Here is a 25,905-nt window from a genome sequence, read left to right as displayed (position 1 = left end):
GAGCAAACCCTGCTATCGATACCTGCAGACCTTATTTTATAAATTAAGCGCTTGTGGGGAACTGTATCAAATGCCTTAGCGAAATCCAAGTACACCACATCCACTGGTCTGCCCCTATCTAGCTCACAGCTCACCTCCTCGTAGAATGTTAGGAGATTGGTTTGACAAGAACGCCCATTTGTAAACCCGTGCTGATTACTGCTGATGATGTTGTTGTCTTTAGCAAACTCTATGATATAGTCCCTTATCATCCCCTCCAGAAGTTTACATCCCTGATATCCCTGATATCCACCCAGCAAAAGAAAACGTTATGCAACCTTTCACCACTGGAGCGAAGAGCTATACACGATTTGCGCAATAATCAGGCCATCACCATCAAACCAGCAGATAAAGGCGGAGCAGTCGTTGTGATGGATACAAACAAATATATACAAGAAGGCCAGATGCAGCTGGCAAATACTACTTACTATAAAAAACTGGATTATGATCCAACCCAGGATTTTACTAAGCAATTAAAAGGTCTCATTAAAACTACACCAACCCACCTACATTCAGAACTTATCAATGCTATTCCGGATAATCCAGAAATTGGGGACTTCTACATGCTGCCCAAGATTCACAAGCCAGGAAATCCAGGCAGACCCATCATAACAGGTATGAATACACTTACCGAACATATCTCAGGCCTTGTAGAAAATATTTTAAAACCATTAGTCATGAATACTGCGAGTTTCCTTCAAGACACTACTGACTTTCTTAACAAGCTTAACAATATACAACAATTACCACCAAATACACTTCTAGTCACTATGGATGTAGAATCGCTGTATAGTAACATCCCTCACAAGGATGGAGTGGCTGCATGTCACAGATTCCTATCATCCTCACCAAACCACAAATACAGTGCTGAGGATGTTACACAGCTTATCGAATTCATTCTTACACACAACTACTTCACTTTCAATAACGACATCTATCTCCAGTGTATGGGTACTGCTATGGGAAGTAAAATGGCACCCCAGTATGCAAACTTATTTATGGCTGATCTGGAGGACAAATTCCTGAACAGCATACAACATAAGCCATACAGATATTATCGCTATATTGATGATATTTTCATCATATGGACAGAAGGTGAGGAAAATCTCAAACAATTTTTTTCATTGATCAACACCTTTCACCCATCTATCAAACTTAAAATGGATTATTCTAGCAGTCATGCTAACGTCCTAGACACCACAGTATACATCAGAGATGACAAGCTTCATACTTCGATATACAGGAAACCGACTGACCGATGCAGCTATCACCCCCAACACACTAAACGGGCCATCATACACAGCCAGGCCATCAGATACCACCGAATCTGTTCAGACCCAAAAGACAGAGATAAACATCTCAGAACACTAGCAAACTCCTTCCGTAAGAAAGGTTACAAAGACAAAACCATCAACACCGGCATAAACACAGCCTTGAAAACCCAAAGGGAAAATCTTCTCCAATACAAAGAGAAAAAAACAAATAACCGTGTGCCTCTAGTCACCACATACAATCCAGGACTAGAAGGGATAAGAAAGATAATCAAAGATTTACAACCCATCATAGCAGAAGATGAAACTCTGAAAGGAATATTCCAACAACCTCCAATACCACCCAACCTCAGACATAAACGAATCAGCAGAAAACTTCATTCTGATTATGAAGTCGCAAATAATGGGAGCAAACCCTGCCATAAAAAACGCTGCAAACTGTGCAACCAGATCAATCTGTCTAAAAGTGTCACACACACAAATGGGACCTTCAATATAACGGGATCATATAACTGCACCTCCAATAATGTTGTGTATCTCATCCAATGCAAAAGATGTAACAAAGGATCTTATGTAGGTGAAACAGGACAGAAGTTGCAAGCGAGGATGAATTTGCACAGACATACCATCAAAGAACATAAAGAAGATAGTTTCTGTACACCTGTGGGACATCATTTTTCACAACCGGACCACACTATAGAAGACCTCAATGTTTTACTTCTTAAAGGGAATTTCAGAACCATGCAGGAAAGGAAAACTTTTGAACTAAGAATGATACTTCTTTTTGACACAAAAAATAACGGCTTAAACTTAGATATGGGTTTCCTTTCTCATTATCCTACAGTTTTACGACCCCCTCCGTGACTATCACCCCCCCCCCCCCCCCCACCTTCCCCTGTCTTCAACTCTCCCTCTATCTTATCTCACTAATCAAGCTAGTTTTATTACCATGCCAGTTTAACTTATGTTTGTTTGGTTTTTTCCTTTTTTTTTTTTTTTCCTTTGGCTCAGAGATTTTGTGTTTCTTTACCATGCTGCTAACATTTTGTGGATCAGTACTGCTTGGATCTTGATGAAGGGGACATACCCCGAAAGCTTGTCCTGAAAAATTGTATGTTAGTGCAAATAAAAAAAGTATCACGGACAGTACTCAATGGTCTCTACCACAAAGATAAAAAGTCTCTATGGTAGACAGGAAGTGATGTCAGGTACAGACAGGAAGTTCCGGGTGAAAGGTGAGTCGGGAGGAAGTAACGAGAAGACATTGTTTGAAGTGGCAGCAGCGAAGGTAATAAGATCTTATTTTCTATTTACACCCAGTAACCCTCCTGTCATGTCTGTCCTCTTCCTCCATAGTCACTGTGACCTCTTTCATCTCCAGCAGATGATGATACACACATACAGTATCTAACAAAAGTAAGTACACCCCTCACATTTTTGTAAATATTTTATTCTATCTTTTCATGTGACAACAGTGAAAAAAATGTCTTGTCTACAGTCAAGCATGGTGGTGGGAGTGTCATGGTCTGGGGCTGCATGAGTGCTGCCATCACTGGGGAGCTACAGTTCATTGAGGGAACCATGAATGCCAACATGTACTGTGACATACTGAAGCAGAGCATGATCCCCTCCCTTCAGAGACTGGGGGGCAGGGCAATATTCCAACATAACGACCCCAAACACCTCCAAGATGACCACTGCCTTGCTAAAGAAGCTGAGGGTAAAGGTGATGGACTGGCCAAGCATGTCTCCAGACCTAAACCCTATTGAGCATCTGTGGGGATCCTCAAACAGAAGGTGGAGGAGCGAAAGGTCTCTAACGTTCACCAGCTCCGTGATGTCCTCATGGAGGAGGGGAAGAGGACTCCAGTGACAACCAGTGAAGCTCTGGTGAACTCCATGCCCAAGAGGGTTAAGGCAGTGCTGGAAAATAATGGCGGCCACACAAAATATTGACACTTTGGGCCCAATTTGGACATTGTTACTTAGGGGTGTACTCACTTTTGTTGCCAGCGGTTTAGACATTAATGGCTGTGTTGAGTTATTTTGAGGGGACAGTAAATTTACACTGTTATACAAGCTGTACACTCACTACTTTACATTGTAGCAAAGTCTCATTTCTTCAGTGTTGTCACATGAAAAGATAGAATAAAATATTTTCAGAAATGTGAGGGGTGTACTTACTTTTGTGAGATACTGTATATAATGTGGAAACTTAGATTAACTCCTTCAGGGTCAGAACATTGCCCCACTTACGGGGACGGTGCATTCTCTTCATTATATAAGTGGCTCTTAATGGCTTATATGACTTTTATGGGGGGTTTATTAGACATAACGGGATTCATATTTGTCTTTCTTTGTCAGAATCAAAAATTAGCAAAACAGACTTGACGTAGAAAACGGAGTTTGCTATCCATAAAGCCAAGTAAGAGGCTCCCGGATCACAAAAACACCAAAATGAAATTTCCTCTGCGTTTAGTTCCACTAGGGGCCGTTTTTCCTTGATAGAAACCCTCAGATTATCCCCCATATATCCCCATACTAATATTGTACGACCAATACAGTCCAGATCATTCTCTCTTATCGATTATTGGTCTACAGGAAACCCGTATAGATCTCATCACCAATGAAGATGGAGGAGGACCGGAGTCACATGACTAAGAAGATACTAAACCTCACCCTGGAGATCATCTACCTGCTGACCGGAGAGGTGAGGAGGATTCTGGGATGTCACATGACATCTCTCTTATCTCTATTAATAAAACACAGACCTGACCGGAGAGGTGAGGAGGATTCTGGGAGGTCACATGACATCACTCTTATCTCTATTAATAAAACACAGACCTGACCGGAGAGGTGAGGAGGATTCTGGGAGGTCACATGACATCACTCTTATCTCTATTAATAAAACACAGACCTGACCGGAGAGGTGAGGGGGATTCTGGGAGGTCACATGACATCACTCTTATCTCTATTAATAAAAAACAGACCTGACCGGAGAGGTGAGGAGGATTCTGGGAGGTCACATGACATCACTCTTATCTCTATTAATAAAACACAGACCTGACCGGAGAGGTGAGGAGGATTCTTGGATTCTAACATGATATTCCTATTGGTTCTCCAATACAGAGATGTCTTCGTCGGAAGTCAGGTTGTCATATGACCATCACAGTGCCTCCATGTGACTCCCTAAAACCTAAGAGACGCAACATGAAGAAGATTCTAGAAGTCACCAAGAAGATGATGGAGCTGCTGACAGGAGAGGTGAGCGGTGCTGGGAATTCTGGGACATTATCCAGTAACAGACAAGGGATGTGTCTGGATGGTGACTGTATCATTGTGTGTGTCAGGTTCCTATAAGGTGTCAGGATGTCACTGTCTATTTATTTTTTATCCAGAGTGAATTTCCAAGTGATTATAATATTATCATTAAAGAAGAGTATGTAGATGAGGATGAGGAGTATGGAGTGATGGAGGAGTATTCAGAAGGACACAAGTATATGATGGAGTCACGTAATACCAGGAACCCACCAGAGAGATGTCCCCGTCCTCTGTATTCCCGGGATTCCACACAGGAAGGTCACACCATCCCTCACCATCATCAGGTAGATGAGGAACAATCACTGATAGTATCATTAGGATCTGTACATTATCTGCATTGTTACCATTGATGTCATTTTTATTATATATTCAGAGTGGAAACCTGAGAGATTCTAAAGTTGAGGTGGAAGCAAAAGAAGAAGAGACGTATGTGAGGGATGATCAGCAGTCTATGGAGGAGGATGGAATAACGGGGACATTTATAGAGGAGGACACTCCTACAGAGATCAGCACAGGTGGGTCATTAACACTAAATACATTCCTCCACCCATACTGCTCACTGATTGGTCCAGAGTAGGGGGGGGGCTGGGTGATATCAGCCTGTAATCCCCTGGTCACTTTCCTGAGCTGTGTTCCCCGTCCTGTATTCCTGTATTTCTCTCGGATAATCTTCCTTCTCTGTGCTGCAGACACAATTTATGTCTCTAGACTGGATTTATGGAGATTCTGGGGTTCAGCTGGCAGTAAAATGTTGATTTTCACCATAGACGTTGCTCAGCCTAGACCCCTGGGGTATGTATCTTGGTTCTTCTGCCCCATGCCCGGGTCTACCAAGATCTCTGACAGAACAATTCTCCCGGGGTTACTTGCTCTGTTATTTGCTGGCTGTGCCGGGTGGAGGGATATGTCTGTATAGTCTCACACCCAAGTCACTGAGTGCAGTCTCAGGAGATGGGAGGCAGCGGTGTGCGACCTCTGCAACTGATTACTGAACACCAATATTATGTGTCCTGACCCCTGCACTATATACTCTATGGTGTACATTACATACTCCTGACCCCTGCACTATATACTCTATGTTGTACATTACATACTCCTGACTTCTGCTCTCTCCCCTCTACCCACTGCTATATATACACACATGTAGCACTGCCCCCTTGAGGACTGCTGGATTTTCACACTTTCGGGTCCCCCTGGGTTACCGTTAGCAACTTTGACATTCACAGTCTTTCACTTTACTTCTGGGCTCAGTCAATATTTAGTCCAGGGGTATGTAGCTGTTGTGTGTCATGTTAGGGATGGGAGAAGGGAATAGTGGGATACTCCAGATTAACTATACACAAGACTTTGGAGGACATCTATCTCTTGGTACAGCTAGGCTGTTGATCCACCTTAGGTGGATTTAGGGTTAAGTCTCTTTCCAGATGACCTGATGAACTAAAGTTATCTTCAGGACACTCTCCTAGTATCCTCTTTCTTGACCACTGACATCCATCCATTGACTGTCCTACTCCGGGGTGGCCCCCCTCAGATCAGGGCCCTTGACATGTTCCCCTGTACTTACTATACTGTTTTTCTAGGGTCTTCAGTGTCTCTCCCTTAGTCAGCTCTCCTGGACCTCTGGATTCACCTCTGTTCCTCTGGCCCTCAGGATGACCTCCTGATGCCACGTGCTGCTGCTACAGAGCAGGAGGCAGCTCCACCCTCCCTCCGGGACTCCACTCACCTGCCAAAGACCTTGCAGCACATGTGCTTTTATACAGTATCGCTGGCATCTTGAGAACCTGGGAAGGGTCTGTCTGTTTCCTCTCCCAGGTGGGGAATATAGGGTCTCTTCTCTCCTGATGAGTTCTGATCCCAAGCCCGGGTGTAGGTACGAGTGGGGACAAACCTGGGACCCTTGTAGCATAGGCCTCACAGAGTTCTTGGCACACTGCATACGCACCACAGCCTCCTTGGTTTCCTCATCAGGCAAACTGGGATATGCAGAGCTGCATCCATTGGTCAGGTTTCTTCCCACTGTTCAACATGGCTCCCCATTGGACCAGTGTGAAACCCTCTCTAGACTCAATGAATCACATATTGAGCAGACCTCACTCACAGATCCTGCTCTGTGGTGAGCGGAAAGCAATATAGATTTGCCTGCTGCTCCTTTGATAGGCAGACAGAGCCAAAAACTATACTCTCTCACTAGCTCCTACCTAGGAGGGTGCTACACTCACCCCCCCCTACACTCACCCCCCCCCCGCCAAACCGAGCCATGTCCTCACTAGCACCTACCTAGGAGGGTGCTACACTCACCCCCCGCCAAACTGAGCCATGTCCCCACTAGCACCTACCTAGGAGGGTGCTACACTCACCCCCCCCTACACTCACCCCCCCCCCCCCCGCCAAACCGAGCCATGTCCTCACTAGCACCTACCTAGGAGGGTGCTACACTCACCCCCTGCCAAACTGAGCCATGTCCTCACTAGCAACTACCTAGGAGGGTGCTACACTCACCCCCTGCCAAACTGAGCCATGTCCTCACTAGCAACTACCTAGGAGGGTGCTACACACATGATAGGGTTTTTCTTTTGTTACACCCATTTCCTACCAGCTGGACATTTTATATCTGATGATCTGATTGGAGGACAGACTTTTACATGGTGATAATAATGTGATAACATCCTCCAACTTTGGAATCTTAAACAGAAAGTGATAATGAGGGAGGAGTCAGTAACCCAATGATGGTGGTCTTCAGGATCAGTCCAGTCTTCATCTTGGTTGTTCTCCCCCCATCCTCACTCTCTGACCTCTGGTGGGGCTCAGCCCCGCTGTAATTCATGACTAAATCATGGACTAAATAAGGAAGTGCGGGACTTCTTATGTTGGGAAGATGGCAATGAGTGATAGAGGGGGAGGGGACACTCGTCCTATAATCCCCTCATCACTGTCTCTCCTATAAAAGACAGTTCTCGTTGTTTCCTCACTCTCTGACTAAGGTCCATGAATAAAGAAATGAACTGGTAGGAGATCAGAGGACCCATTTACTAGTTACCTTGAGGGGGGAATTGTAAGATCCTCAGAGACAAAGCTACCTGATGTGGGCGGAGTCCTGGTTTAGGGGAACCAATCTGCTGATGTCTAGTAATAATCTTTGTATTTCTATTTTAGTAGATGGACGGGAGATGAGGAAAACCTCAGAGGATTGTCTCACTTTGTCTCCAGACTGTAAAGTAGAAGATGAGGACATCACACAGTATAGTCCAGGAGAAAACCCGACTACCTCAAATGTCCATCCGGCACCACACAGTGTAGATGGACCATTGTATTCCTCTTATCCTGAGGAACCTCAGACTGTAAAGGACAGTGCCGGACCATCGTATTCCTCTTATCCTGAGGAACCTCAGACTGTGAGGGACAGTGCCGGACCATCGTATTCCTCTTATCCTGAGGAACCTCAGACTGTGAGGGACAGTGCTGGACCATCGTATTCCTCTTATCCTGAGGAACTACATAACAGGTTTTCCTGTACTGTGTGCGGGAAGAGTTTCTATTCTAAATCTGTTCCCAAAGGGCATCTAATATCTCACACAGGTGAGAAGCCATATTCCTGTCCTGAGTGCAGAAATGTTTTTTTACAAATGTCCCTTTTTACTGTACAGCAGGAGTCTCACACAGAGCAGAAGCCGTATTCCTGTTCTGAGTGCGGGAAATGTTTTGCAGTGAAGTCCACTCTGTACAACCATCAGAGATCTCACACTGGCGAGAAGCCATTTTTCTGTCCAGAGTGCGGGAAATGTTTTGCACGTAAGTGTAGTCTTAACATACATCAGCAAGTGCACACAGGGCATAAGGCGTATTCCTGTCCTGAGTGCGGGAAATCTTTTTCATACAAGTCCAATCTTCACAAACATCAGAGATTGCATAGGGGGGAGAAGCCACATTCCTGTCCTGAGTGCGGGAAATGTTTTTCAGTGAAGTCTAGTCTTTACAAACATCAGAGATTGCACACGGGGGAGAAACCGTATTCCTGTTCTGAGTGCGGGAAATGTTTTTCACAGACGTCCAATCTTTACAGACATCAGAGATTGCACACGGGGGAGAAGCCATATTCCTGTCTTGAGTGCGGGAAATGTTTTGCAGATAAGTCCAGTCTTTACAAACATCAGAGATCTCACATGAAGGAGAAGGCACATTCTTGTCCTGTTTGAGAGAATTGTTCCTCACTGAAGTCCTGTCTTCCTGTACATCAGGGGTCCCACACAACCCTGGAGGTGTATTAGAGTCTTGAGTGCGGGAAATGTCTTCTATATGAATGTTGGTGGACATGTGGGGAAGAAGCACACCCTGATATACACCTCAGATATACTCCATGGCTGATCTTCATCATGTAAGAAACACTTCATAAGGAGATCACCAAAGACATGGATGAAGTGTTGTCCCGTGTTGGCCATTGATAGCAGGAGAAAAATAAAAATGGAGTCATTACCTTTCATTCGCTGAGTACATTTTGTGGTGTAACCTTTTACAAACAATGTTTTTGGAGAGCTTTATTGAACAAACAAAACAATACAGCATAAAAACGTCCATAAACGGAGTACGATGCCGTAACGGAGTAGCAGTTGAAAAAGGCTACAAAACCCAACTTTACATTGCCATAATCCACCTATCCAGTGGCGGCTGGTGCTCAATTTTCTTTGGGCGGGGCCCCCTCAGCCAGCCAATCACATACCCCCCCATCCTTGTTGCTCAATCAATCGCCGGTCAGTCCCCCCGCCAGCCCCCTGCACTTACCCCTTCCAGGTGGCGGCTTCTCCCCCTGCATCTCCTCCCGAGTCCCGAGGGTGTCTTCGCCTCCCAGGCCAATCAGGAGTTAGGACTCCCGGCCAATCGGGGACTCAGAACCTGCTTCCTGATTGGCAGCGAGGAGAAACCGGAAGACATTAGCGAATACTAATTCACTAATGTCACACAACTGGGTGGGCTTTGGGTGCAGTTCTCTGCGCCCCCTAGCCCACTCTTTTTTTAAGCCAATTAGAGCCTCTGGCTCCAATCATGTGCTTCTGAAAAAAAAAAAAACATTGGAATCCATGGGTCTGGCGCCCTGCATGTAGATTAGGGTCCGGGCGCATGGATGGGGGGGTGGCACCCCCGCGTCCCTCACACTTACAAAAATAACAATTTAACATAATAAAATATGAGATCTGACATTCTTACATCGGAGAAAACAGTGTATGTAACACCAGTGCACTTGCGCATAGGCGTGTATAATTGGCTTTAGTAAATAAACATATATATGTGAATAAATAAATCAATAAATATGTTTGGTGAATAAATAAACAATTACGTGAATAAATATTCCATAAATAAATGCATAAAGTGTAAATAATAATAGAGTTGGTTGTGCCGAGCGACTCGCCCCGTGTCCCGCCTGCGTTCCACCGACCGGAAATGACGTAACGGTGTTCTTAGACTCCACGCGTTTCGTCAGCACGTCTGACGTTATCAAAAGTCAGGTGATTCTTGATAACGTCAGACGTGCTGATGAAACGCGTCGAGTCTAAGAACGCCGTTACGTCATTTCCGGTCTGTGGAACGCGGAAGTGCGTTCCGGTTCCGGATAGAGACTATGCTCGTTTTTTTCCATCTCGCTGGCTACATATTATGGCAATGTAAGTCGATATTATTTTTAATAAATGCAGTTTTAATATACTACACTATGGTAGCCTCCTCTCTTCCTCTTTATACCTCCCCAAATCATGATGGGACCGAGTGAACCGCTATAGCCTGTGATACGGGATTGAGCAAGGGGTACTTCAATACTTGGATATAAGGAGATTGCTGTGGAGACTGACCTATATCTACTGCCAATAATCTTGAGGCATCTGGTAAGTGGGCTGTGCATGAGGTGTCGGTGGAGGAGCGCAGTTTTTGAGCGCGGTCTTATATCCCCATTGGACACTATTTCTTACATAGAACAATAAACCATCCATCTAACAGCGAGGAGTAAGACCGAAATCTGCAGCAGCATTTCAACTTGAAGTCCAAGAAGACCAAACGTTCTCATACTTCCAGGAACAACCCCCGATTTATATATTTTGGAAATTGTGGTGTGGGTTGGTGACATGTTTTTAAAGTAGGGTTGCACCGATACGAATACTAGTATTGGTATCGGTGCCGATACCGAGCATTTGCATGAGTACTTGCTCCGATGCTTAATCCGATACCTGCTAAGCCAGTGGCATACCAATAGACGGGTGGTCCACTCTGATGCCACACATTGGAGGGGTGTCAGGCCGGCGTCGCCTGCTTTGACAGCTTTGATCTGAATCGCCGGGCGCCTGCCATCACACAAAGTCCCGCCTCCTGAATCTTTTGATAGACAACACATTGGTCCAATGCCAGAACGTTTGCTGTCTATCATAGGAGCCAATCCAGGAGGCGGGACTTTGTGTGACGCTGGGCGCCGGTCGATTTAAATCAAAGCGGTCACAGCGGGCGACGCTGGTCTGTGTGATGATCTGGCCGGCTCTCCTCTTCCTCTTCTCTCTCTAATCCCCTGCACTGTTCAGGCTGCATTGATTGGCACTGGTTAGACAGGTTGCATTCCTGGGCACTGGTCAGGCTGCATTGATGGGCACTGGTCAGACAGGCTGCATTGATAGGCACAGGTCAGGCTGCATTGATGGGCACTGGTCAGGCTGCATTGATGGGCACTGGTCAGACAGACTGCATTGATAGGCACTGGACAGGCTGCATTGATGGGCACTGGTCAGGCTGCATTGATAGGCACTGGTCAGACGGGCTGCATTGATAGGCACTGGACAGGCTGCACTGATGGGCACTGGACAGGCTGCACTGATGGGCACTGGTCAGGCTGCACTGATGGGCACTGGTCAGACAGGCTGCATTGATGGGCACTGGTCAGGCTGCACTGATGGGCACTGGTCAGACAGGCTGCATTGATAGGCACTGGTCAGGCTGCACTGATGGGCACTGTTCAGACAGTTTTTATAAACAAACTCCTTTTATCACTTGTATTGTTGCTCTTATCCTTAGCGTTGTTTTTTAGTAGCCTTTTGAGTATTATTGAAAACCCGCACAGAAATAACATGTGATTCTTTGCAGTGCGATTTGCGCCAATATTTTTTTTTTGTATTGACGCAAATCGCACCGCAGAGTATCGGTACTCGGTATAGGCGATAAAAAAATGGTATCGGTGCAACCCTAATTCAAAGACACCAACATCCATGGATAAAAATGAAATACAGGGTAGTTTTGAGTGGGATTTTACCAGTGCCGAGAGAAGGATGAAACGAAAGGAATTTATATACAATTAACACATTTTATTGGTACAACATTAAAATTTTACCACATCAAATAGTTAGCGACTTCTCTTTTATAAGGTCACAGAGGCTATTTTTCAAAACTGGTGATGGTGTGGTGTCTTTCACGAGATGTTTCGCCACTAGGGACTTCCTCAGGGGAATTTTGTGACACACTTAGCGTATAATCACCGGCACAGTCTTCCAGTGTCACCACAGAGGACACATCAAGACCAAGATATTAAGTTGCTAGCATAGCAGCTGAGGGGAACCGGATTTATAAGCTAGTGGTCAAATCCAGCCAGAATAAGGCTTGACCGCTTCGAAGGTGGCCATTGGGATATACGCAGCCTGTCAAGCCTTATTCTGCCTGGGGTAAGGTTAGGGTTTTTTCCCTTGAAGGTCAAGGTCAGGACTTAGGGATAGGGTTAGGTACCTCCCCAAAGGTCAAGAGGCGTGGTCTCAAAGATCAGGAGGTGTGGCTTCCCTCCATCCAAGTGTGCTTGCCTACTGTACTAAAATGGCCCCCACGCTTCACGTGCTGTGCATGCTCGCCTACTTATTTCACCGTGCGTTCGCCTACTTATTTCACCGGCTACGCGCGCTCGCCTACTTATTTCACCGGCTACGCACATTTGCCTACTTATTTCACCGGCTACTCACGCTCGCCTACTTAGTTCCCTGGCTACACACGCTCGCCTACTTATTTCCCCGGCTACGCGCCCTTGCCTACTTATTTCACCGGCTACGCGCGCTCGCCTACTTATTTCACCGGCTACGCGCGCTCGCCTACTTATTTCACCGGCTACGCACATTTGCCTACTTATTTCACCGGCTACTCACGCTCGCCTACTTAGTTCCCTGGCTACACACGCTCGCCTACTTATTTCCCTGGCTACACACGCTCGCCTACTTATTTCCCCGGCTACGCGCGCTCGCCTACTTATTTCACCGGCTACGCGCGCTCGCCTACTTATTTCACCGGCTACTCACGTTCGCCTACTTATTTCCCCGGCTACACACGCTTGCCTACTTATTTCCCAATGGCCAATTCAGGGTCAAGCTTTAGCTGGAGCTCCAAGGTTGGCCATTGGGATACACGCAGCCTTTTTCTGGCTTGGGATATTTTTTATAACCAAACCCAGCTTTAAACATCTCCACAACTTTATCCCTGACCTGTCTGGTGTGTTCCTTGGCCTTCATAATGCTGTTTGCTCACTAAGGCTCTCTAACAATCCTCTGAGGGCTTTACAGAACAGCTGTATTTATACTGCGATTACATTAAACACAGGTGGACTCTATTTACTAATTAGGTGACTCCTGAAGGCAATTGGTTCCACTAGATTTTAGTTAGGGGTATCAAAGTAAAGGGGGCTGAATACAAATGCCCCCCCTGACACTTTTCACTGATTTATTTGTAAAACATTTTCAGATTTTCCCCTCTTTACCCTCCGGGCTCCGTCTTCATCTCCCCATCACCCCTTTCCTCTCTTCACCCTCTGGGCCTCCCCTCCTCCAGACACTACCACCTCTCAGAGGACTGGGATGCACAGTGAAAAGCAATGACTTGTATAGACCTGGCAGCGTTGGAGAAGCCAGGCGCTCATCACCGGACACCCCGCAGGAGGAGCATCCAGAGTGGAGCCCATTCCACACACTGTGCAACCCGTCCTGATGAAGCCTCTGCCTGAGCGTTCCCTGATACCCGCCCACTGCTGATCACTTTTTTTTTAACGAGTAATGGCGGCAATCTGCAATTTTTTTTGCGGGACTGCGACATTGTGGCAGACAGATCGGACCCTTGACTGACATTTTTGACACTTTTGGGGTTACCAGTGACATTACTGCAGTAATCAGTGCTATAAATATGCACTGTTACTGTAAAAATGACACTGGCAGGAAAGGGGTTAACTTTATTGGAGATTCAGGGGTTAAGTGTGTCCCTAGGGGCGTGATTCTAACTGTAAAGGGGTGTGGCTGTTTGTGTAACTACAGAGAAATACGATCCTACATAGCAGGACCGTATGATCTTTGCAGTTAGATCAGGGAGAATGACAGACAGTTGTGTTTACATCAGCCGTCTGCCTTTCTCCCTCTCCACCGGAAGATCGCGGGTGGCCGGCGGACATCGGGTCCGCCGGTCACACGCGCGGACTTGTTAGGGAACGAGCGGGGGCGGGAGCGTGCCTCAGGCGGCGCGCGCTCGCCCCATAGAGGCTCACAGGTTAGCGACGTCACTTTGCCTGTACGGGGCTGACCACCGCAGTAAATAGTCGTGCGGCGGTCGGCAAGCGGTTAATGTCATCTACCAGTCATGATGTATCAATGTCATTTTGGTTTGATGTAACATGTGTATATATATATTTATTAACCAAATATGATATTATGATTTTTATGTATTTATTTAATGTTATCAACCAGTAATGATGTATCATTGTCATTATGTTGCAATGTTAACATGTACTGTATATTTATCAACTAAAATATGACATTATATGTTTATGCTGTTATGGATTTCATGTACACATATGCAATGCAATCCTATGTCAGCCCATTGATACATTCATTATATATATCCTCTGATTGCAGCCACATGTTTCATTCAAAGTCCCAATTTCCTTTTGTTTTATTCATCTATATACGGTACATACACACACACAGCACAAGGCCGTTGTTCCGTGAGAATTACCTACCCGTGAGAAAAACCTACCCCTCGTCACTTCCGGTTTACGGCAGTGTGTGTAACGCGAGCAGTTACATTAAAACAGCACAGCTGTGCTGCACTATGAGTCATCTCCGCTCCTGTCCCGGTCACTTCCCTGATCTCGGCTAATAAATATAAAAGCGGCGGCGGCTGTATGAAAAGATAAATCACGGAGCCGCCAGTCACTTTTATATTTACTAGCCAAGATCAGGGAAGTGACCGGGACAGGAGCGGAGGTGACTCATAGTGCAGCACAGCTGTTTTATGTCACCGCCGCGTCGGTAGGTTTTTTTTCACGGACAACGAGATCAATTCAGACTAGTGCGCATGCGCACTAGTCTGATCCTCAGCTCTTCCATTAGGTCTCCGGGGCTGTGAGCATGCGCACTGCTGCGCTGCTCAGCTGTTCCTGGCAGGTAGTGACGTAGGTAGGTTTTTCTCACGGGGTAGGTAATTCTCACGTTACACCGTGTTCTCACTATGAGACGCTGCTGTTCCTCTGAGCTCCACAAGGTGGTGATCTCACTTCTACCATAGAGACAGGAAGTCTCTATGGAATACAGACAGGAAGTGATGTCAGGTACAAACAGGAAGTTCTGGGTTAGAGGTGAGGCGGGAGAAAGTACAGAGGAGACGTTGCTGGAAGTGGCAGCAAAGGAGGTAATAAGATCTTATTTTCTATTTACACCCAGTAACCCCCCCCCCCCCCCGTCATGTCCGTCCTCTTCCTCCTCCTCCATAGTCACTGTGACCTCTTTTATCTCCAGCAGATGATGATACACACATATATAGTGCGAAGAACAGATATAATGAAGGCCCCGAAAGTGGGGGAAGGTTCTGACCCTGAAGAAACCCTTCATTATATCTGTGGCATTTAATGGCTTATGTTACTTTTATATGGTGTGGGGGATTGGGGGGGGGGGGGTATTTTCGGGTGACCAGACGTCCCCGGATTGAGGGCCTGGATTACCATAGACAGGGCATCCCAATGCTGGCTGAGAAGCAGCCGGGTGGCTCAGAGGCAGACGCCCCCTGCTGGCCAATCCTACGTGACTGCTTGGAGGGCTGAGAACGGGAGGTGAGTAGATGGGGGAGGGGGTCAGAGCTGCTGTAGCTGCATGGAGAGATGGAGAGTTTAGCTGTTGTGGGGGAAGGGCTAATAGGTGGTTGCAGAGATAATCTGTGGGGGAAGGGTGCAGAGGTGAGCTATGGATGTGGGGGGAGAAGTGTCCTCTGTGCATAGCAAACCTCTGAACCCTGCACTCTGTGCCTAACACCCTCCTGTGTATTATGCAGTCCTGTGCCCCGCGCTCTGTATATTATACAGTCCTGTGCCTAGCACTCTGTGTATTATGCAGTCCTGTGCCTAGCGCTCTGTGTATTATGCAGTCCTGTGCCTAGCGCTCTGTGTATTATGCAGTCCTGTGCCCAGCGCTCTGTGTATTATGGAGTCCTGTGCCCAGCGCTCTGTGTATTATGGAGTCCTGTGCCCAGCGCTCTGTGTATTATGGAGTCCTGTGCCCAGCGCTCTGTGTATTATGGAGTCCTGTGCCCAGCGCTCTGTGTATTATTGAGTCCTGTGCCCAGCGCTCTGTGTATTATTGAGTCCTGTGCCCAGCGCTCTGTGTATTATGCAGTCCTGTGCCCAGCGCTCTGTGTATTATTGAGTCCTGTGCCCAGCGCTCTGTGTATTATGGAGTCCTGTGCCCAGCGCTCTGTGTATTATGGAGTCCTGTGCCATTTGCCAATAAAAAAAGTATATATAAATGTCCCCGTAGTTTATTTAGATATAAAGGGAATGGAATTTGTCTTTCTTTGTCGGAGGATCAGAAACGAGCAAAACCGACTTTATGTAGAAAAATAAGTTTGTGATCCATCAAGCCTAACGAAAAACAGAAACCCCCAAAATGTTCCTCTGTGTGTAATCCCACTGGGGGCGTTCTTCCCTGATAGAAACCCTCATAGTACCCCCCCCATTCTTATATTGTACAACCAGTACAATCCACATCATTCTCTCATCATTTATTTGTCTACAGGAAACCCGTATAGATCACATGACCAATGAGGATGGAGGAGGACCGGAGTCACATGACTGAGAAGATCCTAAACCTCACCCTGGAGATCATCTACCTGCTGACCGGAGAGGTGAGGAGGATTCTGGGAGGTCACATGACATCACTCTTATCTCTATTAATAAAACACAGACCTGACCGGAGAGGTGAGGAGGATTCTGGGAGGTCACATGACATCACTCTTATCTCTATTAATAAACACAGACCTGACCGGAGAGGTGAGGGGGATTCTGGGAGGTCACATGACATCACTCTTATCTCTATTAATAAAACACAGACCGGAGAGGTGAGGAGGATTCTGGGAGGTCACATGACATCACTCTTATCTCTATTAATAAAACACAGACCTGACCGGAGAGGTGAGGGGGATTCTGGGAGGTCACATGACATCACTCTTATCTCTATTAAAATGGAGTTCCACCCATTTTCGTAACTTTAGATGTTTGTAATCCCTTTTAAAACTACTTTTACCAATGGAAACTTTTTTTTTGCTAGTAAATACCTTATTTTCTTGTTTATTCCTCCTCTCCTCACTTCTGGGTCCGATCGGCGATGACGTCATTCGGCGATTCGCAGTGTGTCCTGGAATGTATTCCATGCCAGAAATCTCGCAGTATTACCCAGGAGCTGAGCTGTACTGTGTGTATTGAGGGCGTGACCTGCCCTGCCTCCGCCCCGCCGCCTCTCAGTGAGGATATAATGCTTTCAGTCCTCGCTCACGGAGAGGAGGCGGGGCGGAGGCAGGGCAGGTCACGCCCTCAATACACACAGTACAGCTCAGCTCCTGGGTAATACTGCAAGATTTCTGGCATGGAATACATTCCAGGACACACTGTGAATCGCCGAATGACGTCATCGCCGATCGGACCCGGAAGTGAGGAGAGGAGGAATAAACAAGAAAATAAGGTATTTACTAGCAAAAAAAAAGTTTCCATTGGTAAAAGTAGTTTTAAAGGGGATTACATACATCAATGTAATCCAACTTATTAAAAATGGGTGGAACTCCGCTTTAATAATACACAGACCTGACCGGAGAGGTGAGGAGGATTCTGGGATTCTAACATGATATTCCTATTGGTTCTCCAATACAGAGATTTCCTCTTCTGAAGTCAGGTGATCATATGACCATCACAGTGCCTCCATGTGACTCCCTAAAACCTGAGAGACACAACATGCAGAAGATTCTAGAAGTCACCAAGAAGATGATGGAGCTGCTGACAGGAGAGGTGAGCGGTGCTGGGAATTCTGGGACATTATCCAGTAACAGACAAGGGATGTGTCTGGATGGTGACTGTATCATTGTGTGTGTCAGGTTCCTATAAGGTGTCAGGATGTCACTGTCTATTTCTCCATGGAGGAGTGGGAGTATTTAGAAGGACACAAGGATCTCTACAAGGACGTCATGATGGAGAATCAGCCGCCCCTCACATCACCGGGTAAGAGGAGACTTTATTGTAAAGGAGAGAGCAGTACGGAGGATCCACCTAGATCCCCCATCATCTGATAAACACATAGAAACAATGTATTCAGTCAGTGTGTGTGTTTCCTACAGATGGATCCAGTAATGGGAACCCACCAGAGAGATGTCCCCGTCCTCTGTATTCCCGGGATTCCACATCGGAAGGTCACACCATCCCCCACCATCATCGGGTAGATGAGGAACAATTATTTATAGTTATGATTTATACCCAAGGTTGTTTGTTAAAATTAATTTCTTATTATATATTCAGAGTGGAAACCTCGGGGATGATAATATTGTGGTAAAAGAAGAATATAAAGAGGAGGATGAGGAGTATGGAGTGATGGAGGTGATTTCAGAAGGACCCAAGGATATGATGGCGCCACCTAATACCAGGAACCCACCAGAGAGATGTCCCCGTCCTCTGTATTCCCGGGATTCCACACAGGAAGGTCACACTATCTTTCACTATTACAAGGTTGGTGGGATTGAGCATCTGGAACATAGACTAGTGGAGAGGATGTGTATATTTTGTTTGTAATCTTATATTTTACAGATGATATTCTCTCTCATTTTCTTGGTTTAGAGTGGAGATCCAATCGATATAGAATTTGAGGTTAAAGCAGAAGAAGAAGAGACGTATGTGAGGGATGATCAGCAGTCTATGGAGGAGGATGGAATAACGGGGACATTTATAGAGGAGGACACTCCTACAGAGATCAGCACAGGTGGGTCATTAACACTAAATCCATTCCTCCACCCATACTGCTCACTGATTGGTCCAGAGTAGGGCGGGGACTGGGTGATATCAGCTTGTAATCCCCTGGTCACTTTCCTGAGCTGTGTTCCCCATCCTGTATTCCTGTATTTCTCTCGGATAATCTTCCTTCTCTGTGCTGCAGACACAATTTATGTATCTAGACTGGATTTATGGAGATTCTGGGGTTCAGCTGGCAGCAAAATTTTGATTTTCATCATAGGTGTTGTTTGACCTGGACACCTGGGGTATGTACCTTGGGTCTTTTTCAACCACTCTGTTGTACATTACATACTCCTGACCCCTGCACTATATACTCTATGTTGTACATTACATACTCCTGACCCCTGCACTATATACTCTATGTTGTACATTACATACTCCTGACCCCTGCACTATATACTCTATGTTGTACATTACATACTCCTGACTTCTGCTCTCTCCCCTCTACCCACTGCTATATATACACATAATATGGATTCTCTTTTGTTACACCCATTTCCTACCAGCTGGACATTTTATATCTGATGATCTGATTGGAGGACAGACTTTTACATGGTGATAATAATGTGATAACATCCTCAGACTTTGGAACCTTAAACAGAAAGTGATAATGAGGGAGGAGTCAGTAACCCAATGATGGTGGTCTTCAGGATCAGTCCAGTCTTCATCTTGGTTGTTCTCCCCCCATCCTCACTCTCTGACCTCTGGTGGGGCTCAGCCCTGCTGTTATTCATGACTAAATCATGGACTAAATAAGGAAGTGCGGGACTTCTTGTGTTGGGAAGATGGCAATGAGTGATAGAGGGGGAGGGGACACTCTATCTATCTAGGATATCAGAGGACCCATTTACTAGTTACCTTGAGGGGGGAATTGTAAGATCCTCAGAGACAAAGCTGCCTGATGTGGGCGGAGTCCTGGTTTAGGGGAACCAATCTGCGGATGTCTAGTAATAATCTTTGTATTTCTATTTTAGTAGATGGACGGGAGATGAGGAAAACCTCAGAGGATTGTCTCACTTTGTCTCCAGACTGTAAAGTAGAAGATGAGGACATCACACAGTATAGTCCAGGAGAAAACCCGGCTACCTCAAATGTCCATCCGGCACCACACAGTGTAGATGGACCATCGTATTCCTCTTATCCTGAGGAACCTCAGACTGTGAGGGACAGTGCCAGACCATCGTATTCCTCTTATCCTGAGGAACCTCAGACTGTGAGGGACAGTGCCATCCTTCCAAAAGATAAAAGGTTTCCCTGTACTGAGTGTGGGAAGTGTTTCCGTTTTAAATCCGAACTTAATGTGCATACAAGATCTCACACTGGTGAGAAGCCGTATTCCTGTGCTGAGTGCGGTAAATGTTTTTTCATGAAGTCCCATCTTTCCCGACATCAGCGATCTCACATGAGAGATAAGCCATATTTCTGTTCTGAGTGTGGGATATTTTTTTCAAAAATGGATGATCTTACCGCACATCAAAGGTCTCACACGGGGAATAGTCCAGGAGAAAACCCGGCTACCTCAAATGTCCAATCGACACCACACAGTGTAGATGGAACATCGTATTCCTCTTATCCTGAGGAACCTAAGACTGTGAGGGACAGTGCCGGACCATCGTATTCCTCTTATCCTGAGGAACCTCAGACTGTGAGGGACAGTGCCGGACCATTGTATTCCTCTTATCCTGAGGAACCTCAGACTGTGAGGGACGGTGCCATCCTTCCAACAGGTAAAAGGTTTCCCTGTACTGTGTGTGGGAAGTGTTTCCGTTTTAAATCTAAACTTCATGTGCATACAAGATCTCACACTGGTGAGAAGCCGTATTCCTGTGCTGAGTGTGGGAAATGTTTTTTAGTGAAGTCCCATCTTTCCCGACATCAGCAATCTCACATGAGAGATAAGCCATATTTCTGTTCTGAGTGCGGGATATTTTTTTCAAAAATGGATGATCTTACCGCACATCAAAGGTCTCACACGGGGAATAGTCCAGGAGAAAACCCGGCTACCTCAAATGTCCATTCGACACCACACAGTGTAGATGGACCATCGTATTCCTCTTATCCTGAGGAACCTCAGACTGTGAGGGACAGTGCCGGACCATCGTATTCCTCTTATCCTGAGGAACCTCAGACTGTGAGGGACGGTGCCATACTTACAACAAATAAGAGGTTTAAGTCTAATCTCAGCATTCATCAGAGATCAAACTCAGGAGAAAAGCCGCGTTCGTGCCCTGAGTGCGGGAAATGTTTTTCAAATAAGCAGTATCTTTCCATACATCAGAGGTCTCACATGGGGGAGAAGCTCTTTTCCTGTCCTGAGTGCGGGAAATGTTTTTCAGATATGTCCAATCTTTACAATCATCAGAAATTGCACACAGCGGAGAAGCCGTATTCCTGTCTTGAGTGCGGGAAATGTTTTTCACTGAAGATCACTCTTTACAAACATCAAAGATTGCACACAGGAGAGAATCTGTATTCCTGTTCTGAGTGCGGGAAATGTTTTGTACAAAAATCAGACCTTGTCGCACATCAAAGGTCTCACACGGGGGAAAAGCCATTTTTTTGTTCTGAGTGCGGGAAATGTTTTTCAAAGAGATCCAGCCTCAACACACACAAAATATCTCACACAGGAGAGAAGCCATATTCCTGCCCTGAGTGTGGCAAATGTTTTTCACAGAAGCCCAATCTATACACACATCGAAAATCACACACAGGAAAAAGGCCGTATTCGTGTTCTGAGTGCGGGAAATGTTTTGTACTAAAATCATACCTTGTCAAACATCTAAGGTCTCACACGGGGGAGAAGCCGTTTTCTTGTTCTGAGTGCGGGAAATGTTTTTCAATGAGATCTGCTCTCTGCAGACACCAAAGATCTCACACAGGAGCGAAGCCGTATTCCTGCCCTGAGTGCGGGAAATGTTTTGTACAAAAATCAGATCTGGTCTTCCATCAGATGTCTCATATGTGGGAGAAACAGGATTTCTGATGGGCACTGTAGTACTGTAGTGATAATGATGGGCACTGTAGTGACACTGGTGAGCACTGTAGTGACATTGATGGGCACTGTAGTGACACTGATGGGCACTGTAGTACTGTAGTGACACTGATGGGCACTGTAGTACTGTAGTGACACTGATGGGTACTGTAGTGACACTGATGGGAACTGTAGTACTGTAGTGACACTGATGGGCACTGTAGTGACACTGATGGGCACTGTAATACTGTAGTGACACTGATGGGCACTGTAGTACTGTAGTGACACTGATGAGAACTGTAGTACTGTAGTGACACTGATGAGAAATGTAGTGACACTGATGACGAGCACTGTAGTGACACGGATGGGCACCGTAGTACTGTAGTGACACTGATGGGTACTGTAGTGACACTGATGGGCACTGTAGTACTGTAGTGACACTGATCAGCACTGTAGTGACACTGATGGGCACTGTAGTACTGTAGTGACACTGATGAGAACTGTAGTGACACTAATGACGAGCACTGTAGTGACACTGATGGGCACTGTAGTACTGTAGTGACACTGATGATAACTGTAGTGACACTGATGAGCACTGTAGTACTGTAGTGACACTGATGGGCACTGTAGTACTGTAGTGATACTGATGAGCACTGTAGTGACACTGATGAGCAATGTAGTACTGTAGTGACACTGATGAGCACTGTAGTGACACCGATGGGCACTGTAGTACTGTAGTGACACTGATGGGTACTGTAGTGACACTGATGGGCACTGTAGTGACACTGTTGGGTACTGTAGTACTGTAGTGACACTGATGAGAACTGTAGTGACACTGATGACGAGCACTGTAGTGACACTAATGACGAGCACTGTAGTGACACTGATGGGCACTGTAGTACTGTAGTGACACTGATCAGCACTGTAGTGACACTGATGATAACTGTAGTGACACTGATGAGTACTGTAGTGACACTGATGACGAGCACTGTAGTGACACTGATGGGCACTGTAGTGACACTGATGAGCACTGTAGTGACACTGATGGGCACTGTAGTACTGTAGTGACACTGATGGGCACTGTAGTGATACTGATGAGCACTGTAATGACACTGATGAGCACTGTAGTGACACCGATGGGCACTGTAGTACTGTAGTGATACTGATGAGCACTGTAGTGACACCGATGGGCACTGTAGTACTGTAGTGACACTGATGAGCACTGTAGTCACACTGATGGGCACTGTAGTACTGTAGTGACACTGATGGGTACTGTAGTGACACTGATGAGTACTGTAGTGATACTGATGAGCAATGTAGTACTATAGTGACACTGATGAGAACTGTAGTGACACTGATGGGCATTGTAGTACTGTAGTGACACTGATGAGCATGACGCTGGTTTCTTCACATTGGACGGAGCAATTGTGTGGTAAGAGCTGCTGTGCTTGGCCCTTTACCCTGATCCGTGATTAGACACTTTTGGATGCATGCCAGGGGGGACGTGCGGGAAGTTCGAGTACGGGGGGGGGGGGGGGGGCATCATTCAGCTGTAGCTCAGCCGGCGGGGGTTAAGGTGTTCCTCGTACACAAGTTTCCCTTTCATATCCGGATTTATTTCCTCCTCCTCCCCCATTCTCTATGGTGTGATCTATTCTACAATACTTTGTTATAATAATGTAACACGTTGTGTATTGTATTCTACACAAATTATTACAGACTCCGCCTCCACATTCCAGACAAGTCATTTTCCTGACCAATCAGATTTCTACCTTTACTAATGTAGGGTTTTTTTTTTTGTTCAAATTTGTTTGCAATTTTGTTTAAAGTAAAATTGTAATAAAGAATTTATTGTAGAAAATAGAACATATGTGTTTCTGTGCAACGAGGACAAACTTCATCACCCAAAAATTACCCATTGGAGAAACTTTTTGTCCTGTGCAAGCGAGAGCGGCTTTCAGATCCACTCACTGCCGTCTGCTGTCAATCAAAAGCAAGGCGGACCTCTCTCAGCCCCCCTTTCTCTCTCAGCCCCCCTTTCCAGGGTTCGTACGGTCCTTGAAAACCTGGAAAAGTTATGAAATTTGGAGATTACACTTTCCAGGCCTGGAAAGGTCATGGAAAATTAGGATTCCACAAAGGTTTTGGAAAAGTCATGGAAATGTAACTGGGGAGGAGCGGGGAGCGGACTTTAGTGTAATTTATTATTTTATTCAGTAATGTTTGTGCCACATACTATTTGTCTTCCGGGTCCGCAGCAGCCGAGGAGATGATCGTGAACCAATCACTGGCAGCGGGGAGGGCCGGCCGCGGTTTGCCTGGATGTGACTGGCCAGCAGCAGCAAACCAATCACAGGCCGGCCCTCCCCGCTGCCAGTGATTGGTGCACGATCATCTCCTCGGCTGCTGCTGGCCAGTGACCGACAGTAGGGCAAACTGCGGACCCGGAAGAACACCTACTGTACCAGTCCTATACGGGAATGTTAAAAAATAAATGTAAGCATCCAATCCTGAGTCACCTTTCTGTGAGAACTCTTTTCTGCCTGTTTGTGGGACTGTTAGGTTCGGCCTAAGAGTAGTAAGCGCCACATTTTGTCCAGCTGCACCTTCATGACTGCCTGAACAGCTTTATTTTGGCAAGCAGGAGCACCACTGTTCTTTCTCCAAGAGTAAGTGCCGCATTTGTGCTCCATCAGATCTGTGCCATCCATACCAGTCTGCTTGCACCTCATGACTGTGGCTTGGGCCTAAAAGATTACTGTGCTGCATTATGTGCATCTCACTGTCTGACTGTGCCATCCATACCAGTCCACCTGCACCTCATGACTGTGGCTTGGGCCTCTGACCACCTCCTGTATCATGTCTGCAGTCTCTGACCACCTCCTGTATCATGTCCGCAGCCTCTGACCACTTCCTGTATCATGTCTGCAGCCTCTAACCACCTCCTGTATCATGTCCGCAGCCTCTGACCACCTCCTGTATCATGTCTGCAGCCTCTGACCACCTCCTGTACCATGTCCGCAGACTCTGACCACCTCCTGTATCATGTCCGCAGCATCTGACCACCTCCTGTATCATGTCCGCAGCCTCTGACCACCTCCTGTATCATGTCTGCAGTCTCTGACCATCTCCTGTATCATGTCCGCAGCCTCTGACCACCTCCTGTATCATGTCCGCTAAATGTACAGTGTGTGTCGTAAAACGTTTGACATTTCGAACATGGGAGAGGCAGCGCTGTCTAGCCACGCTAAAGGTGCAAAGCACCAGTCTGCAGCTGCGTGCTTGACAGCTTCCAATCGGATCGCTGGCTTTTTCACCCGTGCGCCTGAAGTGACACCGTCTTCCAGCTGCGGCAGCGGTGCTTCCATCTCATCCACTGTAAAACAAGGGACCATTTTGAGTCACGCTGTATCCAGAAAAGAAACCCTAACTGCAGAGGTACTGTACACTACAAAGATTGTCATTTATTTTAGAAAAAATATGCTGGGTGTGACATGGATTTTCTTCTTATTTAACATGTATACATAGACATTTCATAAAACATTAGGTCATGAATATTTACGTGAAGTCATGGAATTTTATTGGTGAAAATGTGTATGAACCCTGCCTTTCTCTCTCAGCCCCCCTTGCTCTCTGTCCCCTCTCTCCCTCTTAGCCCCCCTCTCTCTCCCTCACCCACTTTCTGTCTCTCCCCTCTCACCCCCCCCCCCCTTCTCTCTCCTACTTTCTTATCTTCCCCCTCCCTGGACATTGGTCAATTCTTAAACACATGGGCCCGAAAGCTTCCGCAGTTTGCTGCTGGACTGCAATATGTAGAGGATGGCTGCCACGTACAAATGTAATGTGTGTGGGCAGTACAATATATACAGTCAGGTCCATAAATATTGGTACATGGACACAATTCTAATCTTTTTGGCTCTATACACCACCACATTGGATTTGAAATGAAACAAACAAGATGTGCTTTAACTGCAGAATTTCAGCTTTAATTTGAGGGT

At 46.2% G+C, this 25,905-nt stretch overlaps 4 protein-coding genes across 4 annotated transcripts in view; all 4 read left to right on the top strand.

The window, feature by feature from the left end:
• The window catches only part of LOC309562896 (uncharacterized protein), a 142,653-nt gene extending 133,510 nt beyond the window's left edge, over positions 1 to 9,143 (top strand). Inside the window, exon 2 of the mRNA XM_082267216.1 lies at positions 8,137 to 9,143. Coding sequence (XP_082123342.1) covers positions 8,258 to 8,827 — 570 coding nt within the window. The 5' untranslated portion in view covers positions 8,137 to 8,257 and the 3' untranslated portion in view covers positions 8,828 to 9,143. The remainder of the gene's footprint in view (positions 1 to 8,136) is intronic.
• The window catches only part of LOC309564465 (uncharacterized protein), a gene marked incomplete at both ends in the record, with an annotated part of 1,172,539 nt that overhangs the window by 772,515 nt on the left and 374,119 nt on the right, over positions 1 to 25,905 (top strand).
• On the top strand, positions 16,687 to 18,717 carry LOC309564087 (uncharacterized protein; the record flags this gene model as incomplete). The annotated part of the gene is made up of 6 exons (XM_082268715.1): positions 16,687 to 16,790; positions 17,809 to 17,943; positions 18,030 to 18,153; positions 18,270 to 18,367; positions 18,448 to 18,525; positions 18,625 to 18,717. The coding sequence occupies exons 1-6, from the start codon at positions 16,707 to 16,709 to the stop codon at positions 18,715 to 18,717; spliced, it is 612 nt and encodes a 203-aa protein (XP_082124841.1). The 5' UTR covers positions 16,687 to 16,706.
• Positions 19,908 to 23,688, top strand: LOC309564086 (uncharacterized protein; the record flags this gene model as incomplete). The annotated part of the gene is made up of 2 exons (XM_082268714.1): positions 19,908 to 21,179; positions 23,627 to 23,688. The coding sequence occupies exons 1-2, from the start codon at positions 19,925 to 19,927 to the stop codon at positions 23,686 to 23,688; spliced, it is 1,317 nt and encodes a 438-aa protein (XP_082124840.1). The 5' UTR covers positions 19,908 to 19,924.

This window comes from Pelophylax lessonae, assembly GCF_965119305.1.
Source record: "Pelophylax lessonae genome assembly, chromosome: 9".
In the NCBI taxonomy this organism is placed as follows: Eukaryota; Metazoa; Chordata; class Amphibia; order Anura; family Ranidae; genus Pelophylax; species Pelophylax lessonae.
Note: the sequence above shows the minus strand (reverse complement) of the source record. Positions and strands in the feature narration are given on the sequence as shown.